Source organism: Brachyhypopomus gauderio, chromosome 3, assembly GCF_052324685.1.
Source record: "Brachyhypopomus gauderio isolate BG-103 chromosome 3, BGAUD_0.2, whole genome shotgun sequence".
In the NCBI taxonomy this organism is placed as follows: Eukaryota; Metazoa; Chordata; class Actinopteri; order Gymnotiformes; family Hypopomidae; genus Brachyhypopomus; species Brachyhypopomus gauderio.
Genome location: NC_135213.1, coordinates 36,548,607 through 36,572,577, shown reverse-complemented (window position 1 = coordinate 36,572,577; position 23,971 = coordinate 36,548,607). Strand labels below are relative to the sequence as shown.

General features: G+C 45.1%; 2 protein-coding genes and 1 long non-coding RNA gene across 5 annotated transcripts in view; 1 reads left to right on the top strand and 2 right to left on the bottom strand.

Moving 5' to 3' along the window:
- The window catches only part of osbp2b (oxysterol binding protein 2b), a 51,188-nt gene extending 47,135 nt beyond the window's left edge, over positions 1–4,053 (bottom strand). The window contains exon 1 of one of the 2 annotated variants that reach the window (XM_076997997.1): positions 3,765–4,053. In XM_076997997.1, the coding sequence (XP_076854112.1) occupies positions 3,765–3,916 (152 nt within the window). In that variant the 5' untranslated portion in view covers positions 3,917–4,053. The remainder of the gene's footprint in view (positions 1–3,764) is intronic. The other variant, XM_076997996.1, reaches the window with a different exon arrangement.
- Positions 3,151–8,748, top strand: LOC143509358 (uncharacterized). The gene is made up of 2 exons (XR_013129641.1): positions 3,151–3,282; positions 3,939–8,748. It is a non-coding gene; the product is annotated as an uncharacterized LOC143509358 (long non-coding RNA).
- rasl10a (RAS-like, family 10, member A) lies at positions 5,063–23,899 on the bottom strand. 2 transcript variants are annotated; one of them, XR_013129640.1, is made up of 4 exons: positions 22,542–23,899; positions 13,547–13,671; positions 8,864–9,197; positions 5,063–7,936 (listed from the first exon to the last, which is right to left on the bottom strand). XR_013129640.1 is itself a non-coding variant. In XM_076997995.1 (3 exons), exons 1-3 carry the CDS (start codon positions 22,755–22,757, stop codon positions 8,927–8,929), a joined length of 612 nt encoding a protein of 203 aa, XP_076854110.1. In that variant the 5' UTR covers positions 22,758–23,898; the 3' UTR covers positions 5,063–8,926. The 2 variants fall into 2 exon arrangements, 1 of the variants encoding a protein (XP_076854110.1); XM_076997995.1 differs by having other exon boundaries at positions 5,063–9,197; positions 22,542–23,898.
- Between the last annotated feature and the right edge of the window lie 72 nt (positions 23,900–23,971).

Here is a 23,971-nt window from a genome sequence, read left to right as displayed (position 1 = left end):
TCAATGTTTAATGAACCTACAAGCCAGAGACTTGTGACCTAGTAGTCATAAATAGTAGCAATGCTTCTAGCCTAAAAGAGTTTATGGTGGATTGAATGGACATGAGACGTGTGGTTACATGCACTACGGAGGACACGTGTCCGTAGCCCACGAGGACAGAAGCTACGGCGCAGAGGAAGAGGAGGAGCACTAAACAGGTGACCACTAAACAGGTGACCACTGACAACTCACACTGGCACTGAACGCTGCAGGGCATTTAAGGGGGTATGATTAACCCAAACAGCCTAATTCTGTTCATTTAGCACACAGAACCCATCTGGTAAAATACACACACACACACACACACAAACACTTTCCCCTATTCGCCAGTGTGTATTCCCCCAGTCTTATCCCCACCCCCATCTGAAAGACAGTGATTACCAGTAGCAAAGTATGCAGACGCAGTTTAAACAGTTTTAAAGGGTTTTTACCATTTACACAGCAGTTGTTCTTAAGCCTTTATTTAATCGGGCATGCCAAAAAAAACAGACAACAATGTACAATAGCAACATTGCTGCAGACACAGTTTGGTGATTCTGATGACTCCTGTATCAGATTGTTCATTCATCATCAGAACTTTTTTCCAGTGCACACTCTTACTGGTGTATCCATTTTCCCCAAGCAGTGACCTGGAAACCAGAATGATGATCACAGCATTTGCTCACTGAGGGACCTGGTCTAGTGCACATATATTGGAAGTTTTTCTCTACCTGTCTCCCCACCAAACTCCCAGTAGTGCAGTTCAGCATGCTTGACGCTTCTAAGACACCTGATTCAGCTCACTGACTGCCCACCTCGGCCTTTGGGAGCTGAGTTGTATACCTTAGAGCTGATAGCAAAACAATACAGCGCATGGAATGAGCTGAGACTCCAGTGTCAATAACCCATATCACTGGATCTTGACTCATGGATCTCACAAACAGACATTATCACAGTAAACCTTGTGTGCATCTGATAAAGGGGTTGGAGATGTCCTGTCTGAATTAGTCAGGGTGTCTGCTGAGAGGAATTAAAGCAATTGGAATGTACAAGGGGCAGTATAAATGCAGAAAGACCACAAAGACCACATAAAGACATCACAAAGACCAAATAAATACCTTACAAAGACCACCCAAAGGCTACCCAAAAACCTCACAAAGACCACACAAAAACCTCAAAGACCTCACAAAGGCTACCCAAAAACCTCAAAAAGACCTCATAAAGACCTCACAAAGACCTCAAAAGACATTACACAGACCTCACAAAGACTACACAAAGACCTCACAAAGCAGTGCTATTTAAAGCAAAGTCTGCAGGTTTCTGCTTGAACAAGCTCTGCCTCCTTCACCAACAGCCATGGCCCTAATTAGGAAATGTTTCTAATTAGGAAAGGTTCCTAATTAGTGAAATCAGCTGCTTCTTCTTGGAGTTTGTTTAAACACCTCTAGACATAGACTGATTAGTGCTGAGATAAAGCATCATCAGAGTATTTCTTCTGAAAATCAATAACCGCCAATCTGCTATTCTCTATTCGTCAGCTTGATTAATCTGGCCTGCTCTCCACGGCTCTTCACAGTGAAATTCCAAAGTCAGACTGAACTTATGCTGTCAGATTCCAAGAAATCAACAACAACAAAATGCCATTTAAAACACCTTGATTGAAACTCAATATACTAACATTTCAAAGAGAAAAAAATCAGTTTTGGAAGTGAAAAATTTATTAATGTTGAACATTTATTGTAAGTTAATGGAAGCCTCTGAACAATGTCTTGATTGCCTGTTTACTAATTTATACCTTTATTTCTACATGCAAGAAACACGAGACGCATTTGAACCTGCCGATATCATCATCTTTCACTTCTGTTGCTACAAGACCTGTAGCATGTATTCCTTGATGAGCTGCAGATGGACCACAGAGCAGAGGTGGACATTCCAGGTTCAGAAAGTAAAATTCCTCACCAAGATTTTGCTAGGGCTTTTTGGATTGTGTTGATTCCACTAATTTTACCTGACTTGCACTAATTAGAAAATCCAGCAAGCTTGAGTAAAATCCTGGGAAGGAGTTTTACTTTCTGAACCTGAAATGTCCACCTGTGCCACGGAGTGAAGGACACAGCTACGGCACTGTAGCGCCCTAGAAGTGTGAAGAGAAGAGTGTGTGTGTGTCCAACAGGACTCGGTCTGCTTTACAGAAATTAAAGTGTAATAAAATTATAAAAATCCACTACAGAGTACTATCAAAAATAAATTGGTTGATTATGAAACATTGGGCAGTGCAATAGAGAATTTGTCAATCATTATAATACTTGCATTAGCAATAATAACAATAAAAGTAGTATGTAAATCAGCCATCTAATATTAATATTAATAATGGGCAAATGAGTCACATAACAATTCACAAAGAATGTCACTGTTGACAATGAGCAATGAGCAATCACAGATGTTCAAGTTGAATGCTCTGTGGATGTTTTGATCATTCAAAGGATTTGCATTACTCAGCAAATCTAAATAATGTTGGTCAGAATAATGCAGCTTAGTCATTAGCACAAATCAAGGGTTGACCAGTGTGTTTTAATATATTCCATATCACAATCACACTAGGCAGCAATATTAAACATGTTTACACTGCACACACATATGTAAAGGAAGTATTTCACCATTTGCTCAGAACACATGTGGGAAAAATTCTAATGTATCTACACAGCAAGTGAGATTACTGGGGAAATAACAGACGCATCATAACTTAGAGGTGTTTTTGCTTTTCAATAAATTAAAACCCCTTCACTCCACGCTGACAACAGATACAGCTGTTAAACCCAGCTGCTGTTTTATTACAAAAACTATTCCCTTCTCATTCACAGATTCAAATGCTCCAAATTTAAACTGCCCCTAATTTGAGCGTCAGCATGAACACCACCGGAACCGTCCGAACACTCTCACTGGATCAGACCTACATGAATAAACCAATTTGAGGTGTACACAGTAACTGAGTTGGGTGGTCACCATGCAGCTCTCTCTTATAGAGCTAGATGAAACATGATTACTCACGGCTCTCAGCAACAGGTGTAACAGACCACGCCCACAGGTGACACCTGTAGAGCCGTCTGAAATTTTAAACAGGCACATAACCCCCGCACACAGACACCACCACATCATCAGATATCTTCATTCCGATCACTTGAGACAGGAGCGGTGTCAGTCACCTCAGCGGGGAAAGGACAGCGCAACGACCCGGGCAGTCCGAGAACAGAACTCCTATAGCCAGTGAGTGTGATGAAGTGGGTCACTGGGTGTGATGAAGTGGGTCACTGGTGGGCTCGCCGCTGGTGAGGTTACGGTACCGAAGCCGCCATCTGGCTGAACGGTGTCGCGGTTCGGTCCTGTGGGAAACCTGATAGTCCGCGACAAGCGTTCGCCGTTTATCATGACAAAGACGTGTAGTGGTAATGTTCATACAAGGGCCTGTACGATGTAACGTTAGCAACATTTCTGTACACCCCCCAAAACAAACAAACAAACAAACAAACAAACAGAGAGCCCACTAACGCATCTGTCTGCGTAAGCATGAAGTCTAGAAGTAGTAACTTGGAGCATGTGTGTGATATTTCTTCCTAGCCAACTGACAGCTTCAAAATACACGTCCGGACTGTTGTTGGGCAAAGATAAACGTCATGAAATGAATGACACCGTCAAGGCGTCCAGACTGACAGCAGTAATACAATATCGTATCCACACGCGGACGTTACCTGTAATACGACAGCAGTCCGTTACTGAGGACGAACCATCTGCGCTGATAGCCCTTGAGGTAGTTGGTCCATTTGAAGAGCCAGCCTTTGTAGGTGTCCGAGCCCGGAGCGGATGCTGTGGTGGACGCACAACTCTTGCCCTGGTCGCTCATCCTCCCGTCCGGCTGTGTGCAGGACAAGCAGGGGACGGAGGACAGGATGGAGACTATCCTGCTGGAGCAGCCGCACACAGCGGCCTCTCATCACCACACGCCTCACGACACACGCAAACCACCCGGAGTCTGCAGGAGGAACGGGAAAGAGAAGACGGAGAGAGAGAGAGAGAGAGAGAGAGAGCGAGCGAGATCGCCCTTCGAGGCGCGCGACGCTGGAAATAGACTGGACGGGAGCGGGGACGAGCGCGTGACGTAGCAGCGGCGTGTGTGTGTGTGTGTGTGTGTGTGTGTGTGTGTGTGTGTGTGTGTGTGTGTGTGTGTGTGTGTGTGTGTGTGTGTGTGTGTGTGTCGTAGAGGTTGTACTGACCGCTTTCGTTACGACTTACACAGGCTAACTAAAAACTAATTCAAAGAAACCATCAAACGTGGAACTGACGTCCTTTTAAATTTAACTAATAAAGTTTACAATCGTTCTATTCTGTGCTTGCAACATAGAATTTTAATAGAATTGTAGTGTAAGCCTATATTAAATATTTCTAGATACCGTGGGCGATTACCTGTAATCTGTGACCATAGCATGATTGTATTAATTTTGCATTAATGTGATCACTGCTCCAAAACTAAAGTCACAATAATGTAGTCTTTTTTAATTAAACGTTTTCATTTCTACTGAGAACACTGACAAAGTTTTTGTCTAAAAAAACAAATCTTAAAACATAAACAAGAAAACTACATTTATGGTGTGAACCAGAATAGGGGTCTAACGTAAATGTGCATTTTGTAACCACCGGGGTTTTTTAATGCGTAAAGGTTGCAGGGCTTTTTTCGGACCCTCCTGCTATGCCCACGTGTCTTTTATAGGGGACTCTCAATTCATCTTCCGCCACGACCAAACAAGTTCGAAATTACAATGCTATGTCAAAAAGGAAGAAATAGACGCTTATAGTGATTTACGCCGAATACCGAATTCTACAGATATATTTACCTGTTTATCCGATGGAGAGAGAAACAGCAGGCCTATCTAATATTTCTAATAGCAACAGTCTGCATCGTCATATTCTGAATGTTTTTCTAAGTGTTCAAGATCAAATGTGAAATGCTTTTCCTAATCTCAAGGAACGCTTTAGATCGAAAGAGCCACTGGAAAGAGTGACAGAACTGGGATTCATAGACCTATTAAACTCGTTTAGGCTGAAGTCTTCGTTCTTACCGACAGGGGGCTCCAAAGGGAACCGAATGAAGCTGACGCCAAGGGATAAAAACGTCACAAAGTCGAAACCGAAAAAAACGTGCTCCGTGACCTTAAGAGTTTTTTTTACTTATTGTTTATTTACTGTTTTCGTGCTTGCTAAATCGGACCATTCTGTTACTGGTAACAAGAAACAAACTGCTTATTAAAAATAGTAGCCCTTTAAAAACTAACGGCACATACAACCTCGTTTACAAACATCACACTTTCTCGTTCAAACACAGATTTCACAAAGTAACATCAGCACACTTACAGGAACAGTGTAAAACCATTCACATTATATTCACAGACCAGTTGTAGCGTTTCAAGGATAGAACACTAAATCCTTGTCCTGATTCATTCACCAGTCTTTCTTTTCTTTTGTAGGGTCTTGGTGGACATGTCCTGGTAATACGCTACTGATATGAGATATCGGTCTTGGAGGTTAAGGTAGGAGTTCCTGACCCTTCTACCGGGGACTTTACAATAGACTACAGTTACAATTAGTTATATAAACTTACATAAATTCGTTTTAAAACAAACTATCCAGGTAGTTTAAGTATTCAGAAGTGACCAAATATCAGAGCTGGATATGTTGATTAGGTGATGGACATAATCTCTGCATGGTGTGAGATCAAAGCCTGTAATTACGCAATCAATCCATCAATCAATGAATTACCAATTAGTTACTTTGTAATTCAGTAATTACTAATTAATCTGACTACCGGGTCATTTAAACCCAGTCCTGGAGCAGTATTCTGTCCAAGCACAAAAGACCAGCTACTTCCATTTTAACCTTGTACATGTAACACACAGTAGTAAACCGACAACACACTCAGATTTAAAAACAACATTACGCTTGCATCAGTGCATTTCAGACCCTGAACTTGGTTATGAAAAGCATGCAGATCCTCTGAAACGGGCCCTGCCCAACCCACGTGACCCTGGGAAGAAGGTCATGACCCTTTTAGCCATTCAGAAGCATCCTTGGCTGGTCACTGGGGGAGAGGAAAGCAAAACTGATGTGTATGATGGTTTGGTGGGCGTGCCGTGCCCGGAAGACGAGAACTGACACGTGTCCCACTTTGGACATTGCCAGGTCGACTTTAGGGAACTATAACTGGGAACATGTCCCAGTTTAAAACAGGACAGCTTCCCAATCCACAACAGCAACTATATCTCAGATTATACATGGGAATATTATTCATTTTATACCCTGGTCTGTTTTTGTCAGTGAGAAACATCATTTATTCACATTGAAATAAAATAACCTTCCACTTTTCACCCAAGCCCTCACAGCCAGCTCTGGGTTAACATCTCCGCATTCGTGTACCAGCGGCCGTTTGCCACCTGAGTGCTCCTTCATTACATATTAAACCCATAAATCACTCTGCTTTTGTTCTCACAGATGTAGCTGCCAGAACCTCTCTGCCAGCACTTCATATCCCACTGGGTCCTGATCTGAGATCAGCCATCTGCCAACTCTCTGTATCCCACTGGGTCCTGATCTGAGATCAGCCATCTGCCAACTCTCTGTATCCCACTGGGTACTGATCTGAGATCAGCCATCTGCCAACACTCTGTAACCCACTGAGTTCTGATCTGAGGTCAGCCTACTGACAGCACTTTGCATCCCACTGGGTCCTGATCTGAGATCAGCCATCTGCCAACACTGTATCCCACTGGGTGCTGACCTGAGATCAGCAAACTGACAGCACCTTGTATCCCCCTCGATGCTGACTTAAGGTCAGCTGTCTGCCAGCAATCTGAATCCCAATTGGGCTTCGCTCTGAGCTCAGCCCACTGACACCTTCATTTTGTTGCCCAAGACAATGACAAAGTCACCTAGAGTTATCAAATGTGAGTCTGACATTATCTCATCCTCACTAGATGTTTCACAGGAAGCCAGATTTGCCGTTATATGGGAGTGGTGGTGGACGCAAAGAGGCAGATGAGAACAGAGGTATTTCAATCACAGTTCCTGTGGTCTGGGGTTGTGGTCAGCTATGATGAAGTGGAACACATTACCACACATTAAATGTTCAATTTCACTACCAGCTATGAGAAACTCCAGGACCAAATTTAAGTATAACATCCCAACACAAGTAGCGTACCACTACTTTAAAAGAATAATTAAATTGAAACTACTAATATTGTGCAAATATTAATACCATTAGCAGTGAATAAGAGCTACTAGTCACGATTATGCAAATGACATTCTAACTGATGCCTGTTCTACAGTTTGTTCATTATTAGCCACAACTTCTTATTTGGTTAAGCTGTTTCTTTAAATGGTAAGGGCCCATTACTTCTGACATAGCATACTTGAGTCTGAGTTAGCGCTTTCTCGGATGGCGTGGGTGCGGGATCAGCAACTCAGACCAGCATAACAGAGAAACTGCCAGTCATAGCCCGTAGAGAGACAGTCCTGGTGAGCTCAGGAAAAGTGATAATTAGTTGAAGGGCTAATTCAAGAGTGTGAGGGGGAAAACAAACAAAGGAAAAGTAACATACTTGTGAGGTGCACGGGAGCAACACCACAGCTGTGTCTGGAACTGGCCGTTCACTATGAAGCGCACTAATCTGGGGTCCCGCCATTGTGGTGGTGTCCCAAAACTCAGTTCAGGAAATCCAGTGCACTATAACAATCCCACAATGCAACTCAATAAGTAGGCTACTACATTATGTACAGTAGCAAAAAAGGAATACCCAGAGTGCACCACGTTGCTTGAAGACTTCTCTGAGGAGGGTCGAGGGATGACGCTGACGTCTTCAGAGACCTCACAGGCCTGTTACAAACGTAAGAAGCAAGTTAACCGAAGAAATGTGTTCGGCTTTTCAAACGCTCTTTTTGTAATCCCAAAGTTTGGGTTTATAGTCAATTATGCCTGATAGGTTTTCTATCAAATAATATTCATGAGGAAAAACAGAAACTATCACCAAATCAAACAAATAGAAGGGCATAGTAATTCCTTCAATATTAGGGTTGTGGCTTTATCAATATAGTGGGTGTTTATAGATAGTGAGTAGGGCACATTTTCGGACATAGCTCATGACAGGATTCAGACGTTCACTCAAGACAATACTGAAAAGAAAGAAGATTTGTGTGTCACCTCAGGACTCCTCAGTGAAGTGGAGATGTGTGTGTGTGTGTGTGTGTGTGTGTGTGTTGCTTACAAAAAACTTTTTTTGATTGAATGCTTTTGCTTTTATGCTGTGTCCCTCTGTTATAATATCTATGTATTAGCTAGCAGGGCTGTGTAGCAACACTAACAAACATGCCTCTGTGTGTGTGTGTGTGTGTGTGTGTGTGTGTGTGTGTGTGTGTGTGTGTGTGTGTGTGTGTGTGTGTGTGTGTGTGTGTCTGTGTGTGTGTGTGTGTGTGTGTGTGTGTGTGTGTGTGTGTGTGTCAGTATGGAGACAAGAAATAAGTAAATTAAGATCTATCAGATAGCAGGGCAGGCCAAATCAGGCTTGTTGCCTTATCTCTCTCTCTGAAGAGCAATTTCCTTAACATGAAAAAGCCTTATCTGGATATCATAGTGAAATTGATTAATTTTTTTTCTGTGGTGCTTTAGACTGGGGGAGGGTGGGGGATTAATGTGGTGAAGCAAAAACAATCTTTTTGCACCAACGTTAATATAATTTCAGAACCAATAAACGGGCTCTTGCGTGTAGTGGGCCACAGTAATTTTGACTGATGGTTAATCCCCCACCCCTATTCCTTCTCCTCTATGGTTTGCCCCTCCCAGGAAAGTCAGGTGATCCACAGCAAGCGGTCACATGACACAGCAGCGGTTCCTCTGCAGCGCCCCCTGCAGGCGTATGGAGGTGTGGTTGTTGCGGTGGCCTCCTCGTGCCACAGCGATGCCCAGCAGCTCTTTGAAGAGGAGCAGCACGTGCCAGTTGTGTTTGGCGGAGCACTCCACGTATCCGCACTTCCACGAGCGCTTGACCAGCACGGACACGGCCCGCCGCTGCGTGAAGCGATGCCTCTGTAGGTCTCTCTTACTGCCCACCACCAGGATGGGCACCTGACTGCTGCTCTCTCTACGGGCAGGGGGGAGGGAGGGGGCAGAGGGGAGGAGAGGAGGGGAGGAGGGGGGAGGGAGGAGAGAAGAGATTAATCAGTGAACTGGGCTGGTCAAGAGTGACATACTGCTGTATATGCTTACACACACACACACACACACACACACACACACTCACTCTCACTCACTCACACACACATACATACATACACACACATACACACCTACACATACACACACACACACACACACACACAATACACTCACACACACACACACATACAGAGAGAGAGAGAGATTTATTAATTAATACACCTCTGGAATATGATTAATTCTGTTTTTTTTCTGAATCCGTTTCAGTGTCCAAACCTTTGGACAACCTTTGGTAACATACATTCAAACTAATAAAGCCACCTTCACTTGAGAGAGAGAGAGAGAGAGAGAGAGAGAGAGAGAGAGAGAGAGAGAGAGTGATGGCACCAGTCCTTCCAGGTCCCTCCCGTACGGCCTTCCAGGAAGTGTGTGTGGGGGTGTGTTTTGTTCACACTAGCAGACCCCCTGTGTGTCATCTGACCATGATTTAATCACCCAAGCATGAACCTTATGTTGTACTGGACGGGTTGAGGGTTTAATCCTTTACACTTCCAATCACATAGTCTACTTGTAATCAGCCAAACTAATAACATATTCTCAAACATATTCCCTAAGTGTTTCTTCTTAATACATGATCATGAAACACATTATCAACTATATATTACAGTATTATATTATATTTACATATCATAAATGATGCCTTATTTGAATCTGACGTACTAAGTCTGTACAACATGTTTTTATCCTACGAGAGTTTTCTTCCTCTAACTGCCGTCCTGGGGCGATCTAACACCCCAAAGCCCTTTTATCTGAGACGAAGGCCCTGGTCGTGTACCCTAACACCCCAAAGCCCTTTTATCTGAGACGAAGGCCCTGGTCGTGTACCCTAACCCCGGTACTGGTATTATGAGTCATATAGATACCACACAGAATAGTAATGTTCATACAGAGAGAATATGAACTTTACTCTGAAACAACGGCAGTGTTCTCCCTGTCAGATATTGCTGGCATGTTGTTTAAGGCAGATATTGCTCGACACATCATTGTGTTTCATAGAATTCCACAGATCTCTAATCCTTGTGTCGACAACCTTGATACCAGTATATCTGATATATTCTGATAAATGCTCCACCCTTAGTAATTCCCCTTGTAAGGTGTAGGGGCTTGGGGGCCCCCAGACGTTGAGATTTCTGGTGATCTGAGATGTTGATGCCGTCATCCAGCTGTGTCTTGGCATCACTCTATTTGTGACTATGACTTGACTGGAAAGCAATGTCTCAGTGAGCCCTCATGCCTGTGGTCACCTCTGAACCCCTCCCTTTAGTTATGCTGCTATAGATTAGTCTGCCGGAGCCACATGCTGATCACTGGCACGTGAGCTACGTACATTTAAATCAACGGTGGTTTAAATTCATGTCCACTCAGTCTGTATTATCTATCTTCTTGCATGGCTCTACCCAAGACGATTGGATACAGGCACCTGCAGGCACCTGGGGGATGGTCTGGCTGCTGGTGGATGTGCTGATACCGGGGTTCACCTGGGGAGTAACACTGCAGTCGGAGCCTACAATACCAGCATCACTGCTCCGACACGGAATGAAAGCCTGGCATTCATCAACAGACATTTACAGTGACAATATCAAAACCCAGAACTTTCAATTCTACCTTTTACCTAGTCTGATTGTGTGAATTATGTGTGACTTGTGTATTTGTGTGTTAACGGGCCGCCCAATGGAGGATGGGTTCCCTTTTGAGTCTTGGTTCTCCCGAGGTTTCTTCCTATTCCCCACCATCATAGGGAGTTTTTCCTCGCCACTGTCGCCTTTGGCTTGCTCATTAGGGTTCTGGACCCATAGTATTGTTAACCTTGTAAACCCTGTAAAGCTGCTTTGCGACAACTTGAGTTGTTAAAAGCGCTATACAAATAAACTTTGATTGATTGATTGATTGATAGTACTACATCCCTTACAATCCCTCTCTTCCCAATGTTGGATGAACACCTGCAGTGTTGAAGAACCTCTTATAGTGTTTAATAGGGGTCCAGCTGGACTTACATAAACACCACTGTGTGTAAACACCACAATATGTAAACACCACTGTGTGTAAACACCACAATATGTAAACACCACAGTGTGTAAACACCACAATATATAAACACCACTGTGTGTAAACACCACTATATGTAAACACCACTGTGTGTAAACACCACAATATGTAAACACAACTGTGTGTAAACACCACTGTGTATTTACTGATGGGTCTAGGAAACATTCAGACAGACTACTAGATTCAAAACTTGGTGTTAAAGCTCAGCTTTGCTCCATAGTCTGACGACCATAAACACGGTTCCTTTACAGCTGGTTAAAAATGGCAAAAAAAAAATTGCAGGCTGGTACTGCAGATAACACCTGTTATAATGAATCATCCCATTCATCATCAAACTCACTCCTGAACAACAATAGGCACCAAATGAGTAAAGGGAAACGGTACTGGGACAGACACCTTCAGACATCACTCACCAGAGCGAGTGCACAATCCCTTGGCTTAATCTTATTATCCAAACATCATACGAATATGCAAATGCAAAATGTGTGCGGCTTGTGAGGATGGAGTGAGCAGATTAAAGGACAGTTGTGTATGGGCATTTGTTTCTCTTCACCTGCTCCTGTCTGTCATCTCTCTAATACTCCAGCAGTTTGATGGGAAGAGGAATGAGTACAATTAAAAACACATCACAGGCAATCAAGAGGTCTGTGGTGGCGGCTGATGCTGTCTGACACATTTAATCAGTGAAGGAGGCATCTCTAAAGGAACACTGATATGACATGAAAGATCAACATAAACTGTTTTGTTTTTGTGTTTTCTTTTGTCATTTCCTTTTTTGCATTTTATTTCTGTCCTAACAGGCTTGAGCTAACACACCTTAGTGGTAACGCAGGCTGGTGGTAACACAGCCGAGTGGTAACACAGGTTAGTGGTAACACAGGCTAGTGGTAACACAGGTTAGAGGTAGGGTGACCAGACGGGGGGATTTCAAAATCATCCGGGATTTTGTTCGACTGCCTCAATCATAATACATGTACAGTGTGATTAGAACTGTCACTCCATTCCAGGATTCTCTGTATCGCAAATTAGTCACACCCTTCTCCTCAAATCTATCTACTTTACGTTGTGTGTGTGTGTGTGAAGAACCGCCGGTTCTACGGTAATGCCGAAACGAAAGTGTACGTTTACGGAGGAGTTAAAGAAAACATTCCGGTGCTTTCGCCAGTGTCGTGATTCGTATGAGACAGAGTGTTTGACGTGTAAGGCAGGTACTATGTTGTTTTGTGCTCTTCAATAGATGCAATTTTTACACAGACACCATGTCATTTGTGTCATATCATACACTGATGAACCCCCCCCGGATAAAAAGGTGTCCTCCTTTTCAGAAACCCAAATCTGGTCACCCTACCTAGTGGTAACACTGGCTTGTGCTAACACAGTCTAGTGGTAACACAGTCTAGTGCTAACACAGGTTAGTGCTAACACAGGCTAGTGCTAACACAGCCTAGTGCTAACACAGCCTAGTGGTAACACAGATAGTGGTAACACAGGTTAGTGGTAACAGGCATGCCCTAACCTGATCATAGAGTAACACAGTCATAACCTACCACCATGAACCCATTTTAGTAATACATATACAGGTTTGTTTTTACATCAACATTTTCGCTGACTTTTCACTAATCCAAATATATCCCAACATTGCTGTAATCCATCATAATTATCATGTTTTATTTCAGGAATAACGCTAACTTTTTTCTTCTATAAGCCCTATTTCTCCGCCCCTCCCCGCCCCCCCCCCCCCCCCCCCCCCCACACACAGATACAACTAAACTAATTTAAGTCAGGATTTTTTAGTGCTTTGAGTCCACACTATGAAGTGCAATGTTTATTTTCAAAAAGTTCTCCAGTGATGTCTATCTGATTTCTGATTGCTTGTCTGCTGAATTGATCTGACGAGTTCGATCTGAATGCAGTGGTTTCAAATTCTCAAGGGGTCAGAAAACCTTTAGTTTTTATAACCATTGCTTCAACGCAAGCAGCTCCACCATCTTTAATATTACAGTAACTCTGGCTTTAAAGGTGAATGCCACTGACTGCTCTTGAGAAAGGAATGTATTAAAGTGTGTGTGTGTGTGTGTGTGTGTGTGTGTGTGTGTGTGTGTGTGTGTGTGTGTGTGTGTGTGTGTGTGTGTGTGTGTGTGTCTGTGTGTGAAGCAGGAAATACTCCACCTGTTATCAACAATCTGCTGTCGTATCATCTTGACGTATTCAAAGCTCTCAACACAGCAGATGTCATAAACCAGGATGTAGGCACTCGCATTACATACTCCTCTGCATCGGGCATCCAGCCACTCCTGACACACACACACACACACACACACACACACGTAAGAAACAGGTAAGAACAAGGTACACACAAAATATTATTACCCAGTGATCCTTATTAAAGTAGCACAGATTTTGAGGAGAAGGGGTGTTTCAAAGGAAATCACATTTTTAAAATCCCAATTTAGCTGCTTCATTTGAGCTGCTTGGTTTCTATATATATATATATATATATATATATATATATATTTCAAATGACATTAGAACTTTTCTTTTACGTGAAGGTCACTGTAATTCATTAGTTCAAGCACGCAGGAGTCAGTAGCTACTGCTGCCCTGTCGCTTTGAGCTTTTACACCATCTGGGGATTTCTTCTTTCTGTGCTACGTGTAATCTTCAATTCAATCAAAACAGCTTTATTCAAAGTATACGTGTGTGTGTGTGTGTGTGTGTTCCAATGTGACCACTGAAGCAATGAACACCGAGTAACTGAGCCTCTTTCTATCACGGCATGGTTGAGGCTTTTAAAAATGTAGTTTTTTTTCTATTTGTTGGACAAGGCAGGACCGTTATGCCACGCTCACTTCACGTGTCCTACGAGAGTTCAGGGAGCTGAGGTCTGAGACGCACAGAGACAGACGAGGACAGGTTCACTAATAGCAATTACCATGGTGACGACTGGACATTGTCCCTGCTGTAACGCTGTAACACACTGACCTCCTCTTCTCTCTCTTTCTCTTCTTCACCCTCTCTTTATCTCCCTCTTTATCTTCTTCACCCTCTCTTTATCTCCCTCTTTCTTTCAGTCTCCCTCGTTTTCCATCAGTTCCCACCCCCCTCTTCAGCGAGATTGTATTACTGCTCGTTGAGACCAGCAGACTCACTGACCGTGACCTGAATACAGACCATTAACCCATTCTGTTTGAGGAGAGAGTGAGAGAAAGAGTGAGAGAAAGAGTGAGGGGGAGAGTGAGAGAGAAGGAGGGAGAGTGAGAGGGGGAGGGGGAGAACGGGGGTGAGACAGGGCATAAGAAAGAGTGAGCAGAAAGTGACAGAGGAACCAAAAGAAAATAGATCTAGAGAGGGAGACATAGTGCAAACACTCTTTGATGTGAAAAACAGATTGAAGAGTGAAATGTCAAAATCTGAAAACAAACAGTAAACAAACAATGTATAAAACACAAACGCAGAACATTTAGTTTACAGAGCACACGTGTCACATTAAAAAATGACACAAAATAAAATGAGTCCCAGCAATGTCACCATCAACCTCTGTAAATGGTCAAACAAATACTAACACACACACACACACACGCACACACACACACACACACACGTATGTGTGTATACACACACTGGAGGTAAACATATTGGAATGAAAGCGATCCATCAGGAGGTGCACCCAGCCAGAGGAGACGCTTCAAATAAAGCACGGAAGGACATTCCTGTCAAATGGAAGAAAAAATGATCTTCATCCTGGATTTTACTGCGCTAAGAGGCAGGTTGTTGTTAGCATCACACACGCACACACACACATTCATGCACAATGCTAAGAGTCACACAGAGAGTGATCAGACATGGACACAGTTACAGTCCTCACAGGTCACTGCTGAGAGGCCTGAGGCGGCCAGGACGGTGGCGTGTGGGGTCACCTGGGGTCACCTCTCATCTCCTACTGAAGCTCAGGGTCATGGTGCCGTGAGCAGATACAGTGGCCGGTCCGCATGTGCACGGCCTGCCTCGGTTTGCACTGATAAATAATCATATCTGTGCCAAATGGTGTTATGAACATTCTTCTGAACATACTGAATGTTTATGGATGTATAAGCTGTTACACCTCTAACATCTCACACACAACAAAAAGAAAGAAACAATTCTTCCTCAGACGCACGGAAACTGCCATTACCTACACAATGAGTGTCATTAACTACACAATGAGTGCCCTTGCCTCACTAGCTAAAATGCAAACCTATTAAACATGTAGTGTACATGTAGTGTACTTTACATGTAGTGTAATTTGCATATGTTAAAATAATGCAATACACACAATGGGGAATTAGAGGCTAATCTGGAGTGTTGGATTGCACAGGTCTGTGTTAAATCTGGCACAGATATCACTGTGATACGAGAAAAGGAAAAAAACATTAAAAGTGGGAAAATAAGTGTGGAAACGTTCTAGAAAAATATAAAAACGCACTGAATCATTCTAGAACAAAAGAAGGAGGCACTAAACGATTCTGGAGAGCACGTGGACACCAGTAGCGGCTCCTGTGGCCTGGACTGACCCTCCGAGCCCACATCCAGGTGGAGCAGGTGCGGCGGGCGAAGGAGACGGACGGGCAGGAGTGGGCGTAGCGGGTGCAGCAGGTGGAGTGGGGCTGTTCAGCAGCTCGTCAGGGGTTCTTTCCATGCACCGCCAGCCCCGCACGGATAAAAATAGCTGCTCGTCCCCGTGTTTCATCTGCCTGCGTCAAGCCCTGCGCAACGCTCCTCACTCAGCCGAGCCATCGGGGAGAGAGAATTTACCTCCTTCATCCTCCCGCTCCTCTACCTCAGCGCCTGGGGACGAGGATGAGCCGACTGCAATAAACAGCTTTTTTCACGTTACGAATAAATAAATAAATATTCGGGGCTTTTCAGCCCAAGCATGCGAAATATTGACATCTGGTGATGTAATGACAGGAATGCTCTGAACGGAAACGGGTTTAATGCGGTGGGGTCCAGTGTGAGTGGACCTGGTTCTGAATCCTGACCCTCTCGGGCAGGTGTGTGTGGTGGAGAGGACCAAACCAGGACCAGACCAAGACCAGGACCAGAACAGCTTCATCTCTCGCCTGCTTTCATGGCAGCAACAGAGACGGTAAAATCGCTCTCTGCACAAAGTAACATTCATCAGTATTTGTAATCACGTCAGATTCGTTCTACACACACATAAAAAATCCCATCAACCTCAATGTTCCATCATGAAGTGAGGTCATATTTATATGCAAATTCACTTCAGTTTATAGCCGATATAAAACCACAACGGAATGGCGCATTACACGCATTAGTGCTGATTCAGCATACCGACCCCCCCCCCCCTTCCGCTCCCAGCATGCTTGGACAAAACCACGCAGGACAATGAACCCTGCTGCTGTCTCTCTGCATCTGTCTGTCTCTCTCTGTGGGAAATCCAGGCTGATCAGCTCCAGGATGAGTCTCTCCTGCCTAAACCCGTCTCTCTCTCTCTCTCTCTCTCAGATATACAGAACTGAACTGATCTGATATATAATCTCTTGCACAAACTGCAATCGTTGAAAATCATAGTAAAAAGAGGAGGAAGAGATCTGGTGAGAGAGATTAGGAAGGTGAAGTGTAACCACAGCCTCAGAACTGAACCGGGTCTCTCTCTGAAATGACTCCATTATGCTGCATTCTGCTCTGCTGGGATGCAGGTGAACACACAGTGCTGGAAACTCTCACCGCAAACAGAAGCTGCTTCTCTTATATCCCACCTTGCTTCTGGTAGCCAGCACGGACCCACCGGTCTTCCATCCACATCTGTGTGTGTCATGGATCACGAGGGAGTAACACAGAACCTTCTTCAGGGTCACCCCGCCCCAGATACCCCTCCTGACTGCAGGGTCACCCCCACAGACCCAGACACCCCCCCCCCCCCCCCCCTCAAGATTACAGTTTTTCAGTTAATCTTCTTTTTCCTCCCAATGTTTCAGGCTGAGAAGCAGCCTTAGTTCTTGTTGATCTAAAATGACACTGTGATTAGCAGATCCGCCGGGGGGCAGCTGCAGCCTGGATGTGTTTACTGCTAACTCTGATTTCAACACCCACTTGGCGTTTGCAAGGGCTCGGTCATCGGTGGGTTGGTTAGATGGGCTACACGGTCATGATACATCAGGAACGTACAATCTTGCAGCTGTGAGATGTTGCACCTCTGCTGTAGGATGGCCGATTCATAAAACAAGGCGTCAAATGCCAACAGTGAGAACTCAGACATTATCAGACAGTAAAGAATGATGAGGAAACACGCACTACATGCCAAACTTCACGGTGATCTCTAAGAGTGCAGGATGGCTGTATTATTACTCTTCCTGTTCGTTTCGACAATATCTCTGGTAGCGATTGTGTGCTTGAGGGGATTGGGCTGGAGCTTCATGTAACAGATTATGTTCATTTTGTAGACGAGTGTGAAATGATGAAGGACTTTGCAGAGTGTTTGCCTCTGAGTGTTTACGCTGAGCTCGGACAGATGGAGAGGGAAGGAGAAAGAATCAGACTTTCTCTCTCTCTCTCTCTCTCTCTCTCTCTCTCTCTCTCTCTCTCTCTCTCTCTCTCTCTCTCTCATATAGCAAACAGCTATAATAGAATCCAGCTTTAATATTCGGGCCGACAGGTCACTGCAGACCTGACTGGGGTTTGTAGACCTGACTGGGGTTTGCAGACCTGACTTGGGTTTGTAATGGGAATTTTTTGCTCCCTCATGTCAAATCTCAAATGAATTTGGAGTAAATTACCGCTGTGACTCTGGTGAACAGAACCGATATGCTTCGCCCTGCTCAGTACGTCTATGAATGCTGCGGAGGTTTTCAGTAATTCGGGCTATTATGAGACATCTGAAACTATAATCTCCAAGATTACACTGTGTAAGATCACTGAAGCCCTGTCATGTTGGCTTACTACTGGTGCATGGAGGAGAAAAAGAATTAAAGACCAAGTAGTGTAATTGGACAACGCAGCCAGAATCAGCCAGAGATCCCGCGGGACAGAGGACCCAGAGAAGCTCGGGCGTCCCGCGTCCTCCCACAGCGTCTGATGGATGAGAAATGGACACCGTGTCTCATCCATAATGCCTAAATAGAGGAGGAGCAATCGGACTCCACCTTCCCATAGTTCAACACAAGCCAATCAGCGAGTGGCTCCAGAAAGAGGGGCGTGGCCTGCAGTCAGAGGTGATGTCCGCATCAGTGCACTGCACTCGTGCAGTTCACATTTGATAACAGAACTTCCTTCCAGTTGTTTGAGGAGATCGATCTTCTGTTGGATCGATCGCTCTCTTCCTCACACTCATTGTTTGCCCCAGCTGTCATATCTCTGTTCCCCAGCGCTCTGCTCCTCTATGAGATCTAAACAACGTTTCTTCACTCAGCGTCGGAGAGGACTTCACATTCCCTCATTCTGGTGTGTGTGTGTAGGGAAATGTAACACCAGTATGCCACCAGTACACCAGTGCTAAAACAATCACTCCCAGTATAAAACAGCTCACACACACACACACACACACACACACACACACACACACACACGTGCTCTGATGCTGGTGGGTATAATGGCGTACGTTTGTAGGGATCGCTCCCTCAGATCCCTGTATCTGTACATCCATGGAGGTTAAAAGCAGCATAACTCCCTGGAGGCCTTTAGTGGGATCTGCACATCAAAGCTTCACCTTCCCATCCAAACAGCAGATGATCCTCTGATGTCCTCCAGAGGGTACGTGCTGCAGATGACAGGGAATCTGCTGTCCACAACATCCTGATCTCGAATTTACACTGCATGAAATGCAGCATCTCACAGTCATTTCCGTATCCAAACCTGGCCTGTGTCTTTATTCCTACATATACTGGAATGGGTAGTTCAGGTCCCTGGTGTAACACTATAGCACAACAGTACACAGGGCTACATAACAGTACCCAGGTCTCAGGACAGTGAGACAATCACACAGGACAGTCACACAGGACATTGACAGTCACATTGGACAGTGAGACAGTTACTTGGCCCCAGGAACATCTCCAAATTCGGAGCAGATTGCAGCAGAACTCCAGACCCGTGATTTCAGGAGAACTAGAGGTGGGTTCTCTGCACGACTCCCGAGTTTGAAAACAGCGTTCACACTCAGCCAAACGTACCACATTTGCATTGCATATCCTGCGTTTGGGAACATTCATGTGAAAATACCCTAAATGTCACTGAAGTGATAATGAACCAGGTTCATATGAAAGGAAACATGGATAAGAACTTCAGCTATGGCAATGATACAATTTCATTTAATGTGTTTAATTACATCACTATGTGTTGTCAGCTTATGCAATTCAAAAAAGGAAAAACACATAATCTCGAACAGTAACACAAAGTTACCACACAGGCCACAGACGCAGAACAGTGATGTGATGTGGTTGCATACAGCCATTTAATTCCCATTTAGAGTGACAGTTACAGCTGAAACTTTACTACCCTACAAAAATCCAGAGAGAGACCACGAGAGTGTTTCACACTATAGTGCTTACACACTAGAGAGTGATGCAGGGTCAAAAGCACCGGCGTTCAAATGCACACGGGCCAGCCACAACATTCAAACCACTGACACGTGACGTGCAGAAGGTCACATCACAGTGACACCCGTCAAGGGCTGGAAACTTCAGACACGAGCTGAACAGTCACTTCTTCAAGTTGACGAGCCAGGAGCATGAAAAAAGCGTGTATGCATATGACCTGCTTTGAGAAGGACAACACTGAGATAGCGAGATATCTCCAGTCAGAAGATCTCCAGGACCGCCGGCCTTGTGGTGCCTTCCCAGTACGCAGTGACCAGTAACTACAGAGGTTTAAGGTAAGGTGAGCATCGTGGGTACTCAACACTCATTGTTATGCTCAGGGATCGAAGGCTGTTCCATCTGGCTGGATCCCACCCAAGAACTAGTGTAGCATAAATTGTTGAAAACATGGACGCTCCGTGCATAACAGCTTGCTGCATATGAAGCTGCGTAGAGACGGACACATCAGAGCACCCATGCTGACCGCCGTCTGCCCACTGCCGAAAATGCCTACAACAGGCACGTGGGTGTCAGGACCGGACCTGGACCAAGTGAAAGAAGGTGGCCCGGCCTGGTGAATGGTGTTCTCTTTGACCTCATGATCACAGCCCCCGTGCATGTATGCCACTGACCTGGGGAAGAGCTGGTGACAGGATGCATTATGGGAAGAAGTTAGAAGAGACTGCGATTCTCTATCTCCTGTGAAATCACTGGGTCCTGGCACTCGTGTGAATGTCACTTTGACCACTTTGTCATGGACCACATAGCGAAACATTGTATCAGGCCAAGCACAGCTCTTTATCTCAACCCTTTACACCAACGTTATTCCCTCATGTCACAGTGGCCTCCTTCTGTAGGACAACGTCATTTTCATAGCACGAATGGAGTCCTTTTTGAACAGCTTTTTGTGCCTTTTGTCATATAGACAACATGGGCTTGTGAAGGAGAAGACAAGGGCTCAAAGCTGAAGGTAGACTAGCATATAGCGTAGTTTAACATCACAGTTGAACCCCAGCAGGAGAGAGCAGGAGAGGAGGCTTCTCCTTACGTTTCCTCACATTGCTGCCCTGATGATACAACAGATCGTTAATGCCCTCATGTGTTTTATTAGGAGACTCTGGAAACTTTAGAACCCCATGGAGAATATTTTATCATTTAAACATTCAATTTGTCTTGTATAAAATAGACGATGTGGTATATCAACTAGGTCCCCTTTCCTAAAACTTCAGAAGCACTTTTTTGCATGGCTGATGAAGCAATATTTACTACGCCCTCTAAAGTACACCGCGATTACTCCCTGAAATATTCTTGAGGTGTGTGTGTGTGTGTGTGTGTGTGTGTATCTAATGTTGACACCAGTGACTAATTCCAGTTTACAGTAGTAAAAGATATACAGGAAAGATGATGAATAAGAAGAATCCTGGAAGATAAGAAGAATTTTCTAGAAGATAAATATCAAACATAAAATACATTTTTTGGAGTTGAGGCCAGGTCCACAATAGCCCATCAGAATCACTTGATATTAATCTTTAAATGTATTACTAGCCTATGTGAACAGAGTCCTTTAAAAAATTATTACTGCCGTGAAGGAATTTAAATCTTCAAGACTTTAAAGAGAAGGTTAATTATTTTTGCTGTAACAAAGGCTAGAGCATTTATGAAATAATCAGCTAATTGTTTGCTATTCGCGAGCGTGAGAAGGGAACACCCTCAGAAATACCCCAGAGGTCCGGCGCGTCATAAATGTCGCAGTTTAGTGGTGACAGGACACTAGACTAATCAGATTCTGTTTAAATACCTTCTCGTCTCTTTTCACGAAAGAAAGTGAAGAACGAGAGACTAAAGTGTTAGCAGAGGGATGCAGCTTAGTGCCCCCCCTTCCTGGGTTGGGGTGTGTTTGTGTGTGTGTGGGGGGGGGGGTATAAACAGAACAAGCTCACTGATGCTCACTTCAAGCCATGTCTCCATAGCAACCACACCAGTAAGATCCGCTACTGGAAGAAAGCACCCCCCATCACACACACACACACACACACACACACACTCACTCACACACACCAACCCTCTCCTCTCCTCCTCGTAACACTGGCGTACGCCTGGCATCTTCACTTTTGAGAGGCGGACAAATTCCACCCTAGCAGATGTAGACGTGGAGAAAACAGATCTTAGCGGTCTACGGGTTTATTGATCGTTAAGAGACTCGATAGCAAACTGACCTACAACAATAGCCCACGACTCCCAAGGGGCCATGGCGTGTGTGTTTTTAATCCAGTAAACACTCACCAGGGCATCCATTTAGCCCGAGTCCTACATAACCGAAAAGCCAAACTACACCTACATGCAGAAGTAGGTGATATACTGTACGAATATACTGTACACGCCATCAGTTCTACTCTAAAGTTCACGATCTTCTCCGCTAGACTAAACCAGCCACTGTGGCTATGGTGGCACATTGGGACCGTAGAGCCCAATTACAAAAACAAACAACAAACGGGCGGATGTTAAATGGACAAAGTCCAAGTCAAATGGAGATAAATCATTGACACGCATTCTTCATGATAACGTGCGACATGTGCCGCAGGCACGAACTTCACCTGCGCGGGGCTGGAGGGGAACGAGGCGATCGGCGGGACGTCCAGGATCTTCAGGTCGTACATCACCCCGTTGAGAAGGACGGACGGTCGGTACACGTGTCGCGTCTTAGTGGGAGTGTACGTGTCCGTGAAGTCGTTGGAAATAAACTGACGGATTATGGAAGTTTTTCCCACTCCGGGCGCACCGATAACAGCGATGCTCAGCGTCTCCACCATCCCGTGGAGATCAGGAGATCCGGACGGCGCGACCCGCTTTATGGGAACAGGAGATCAATTAAGTAGTTTTTGCGAGTCGTCTCGTGGCGCTTGGAAAATCATTTCATTAAAAAAATAATGTTCATAGGAGTAAATGTGATTTTTGTTATAATAAAAGAGAAAATGCTACAGCTACTGCTATCTGCTCCACAAATGCATCATATAGATCTGATCCACTGCCGACGAGACCAACGCGGATCCCGTGGTCGTGCGTCCCATCGGGGAGATCCAGGGAGATCCTCGCTGATCTTCAGGAGCAGATCATCTCTCTCTCCCTCCTGGCGTGGAAACTCCTTCCTCGTGATTCCCACGCAGGATCCATCGCATGGTTCGGGTTCCTCCTGGACTCCGACGGTTCCCTCACACAGCTGCGCGGTCCGTCACTCCATCTGCTCAGCGAGTCTCGATCCTCCGTGATGCCTTAAGCGACCCGCGTTTCAAGGACGCGCGAGTGGCTCTTCGGTGGCGGTGCGTGCGTGCGTGCGTGCGCGCAGCGCTCCAACGCGGAACAACCACGGAGCGAGTTCACGGAGACGCAGGTGCACACGGCTGCGGTCGGACCGGTCGCAGAGCAGCGCGTGCCGCTCGTAGACACACGCGCCACGCAACGGAGCGAATGCACGGTGACTTTGTTCCGCCGCGCACTCGTGCGCCTCACAAGCGCGCGCGCGTTTTGACGCGCTCCCTCGTGTTTCTCCGGGAGCACGAGGCGAGTTGAGCTCCCGTGGACCGCGCGGCAGCTGCAGAGTGTTTTATGAGGAGGAGGATGAAGGGTGACTGGTCTCGAGACCACTGCAGCACGCTCGCGCCGCGCTCACGTGCGCTCCTGTGTTGTTGTTCTCGTATGAGAGCACCAGGATGGAGTCGCTCCTCACCGTGTGTGGAGATCAGCTGCTCAGGAACCCGCTGGACGTTCAAACATCATCCTGAAACAGTAACACTTTTACGGTCAATATTTGGACACGCGAATGAAACATGCGCCTCAGTAAAGAAACGATGGCTACATTTGAGGGGCTGTGGAGACTCCAACTGTGGCTTTAGGAGAAGAAATAACTTTAAAACACTAATAATTTCAGCACGTTTTCAAATCAACCGCCGAGTGCTTCAATAGGCCCATTGAAACGGATTCATTTTTCATTTAACTGGCGCTGATATGAACCGAGAACACTTAGAAC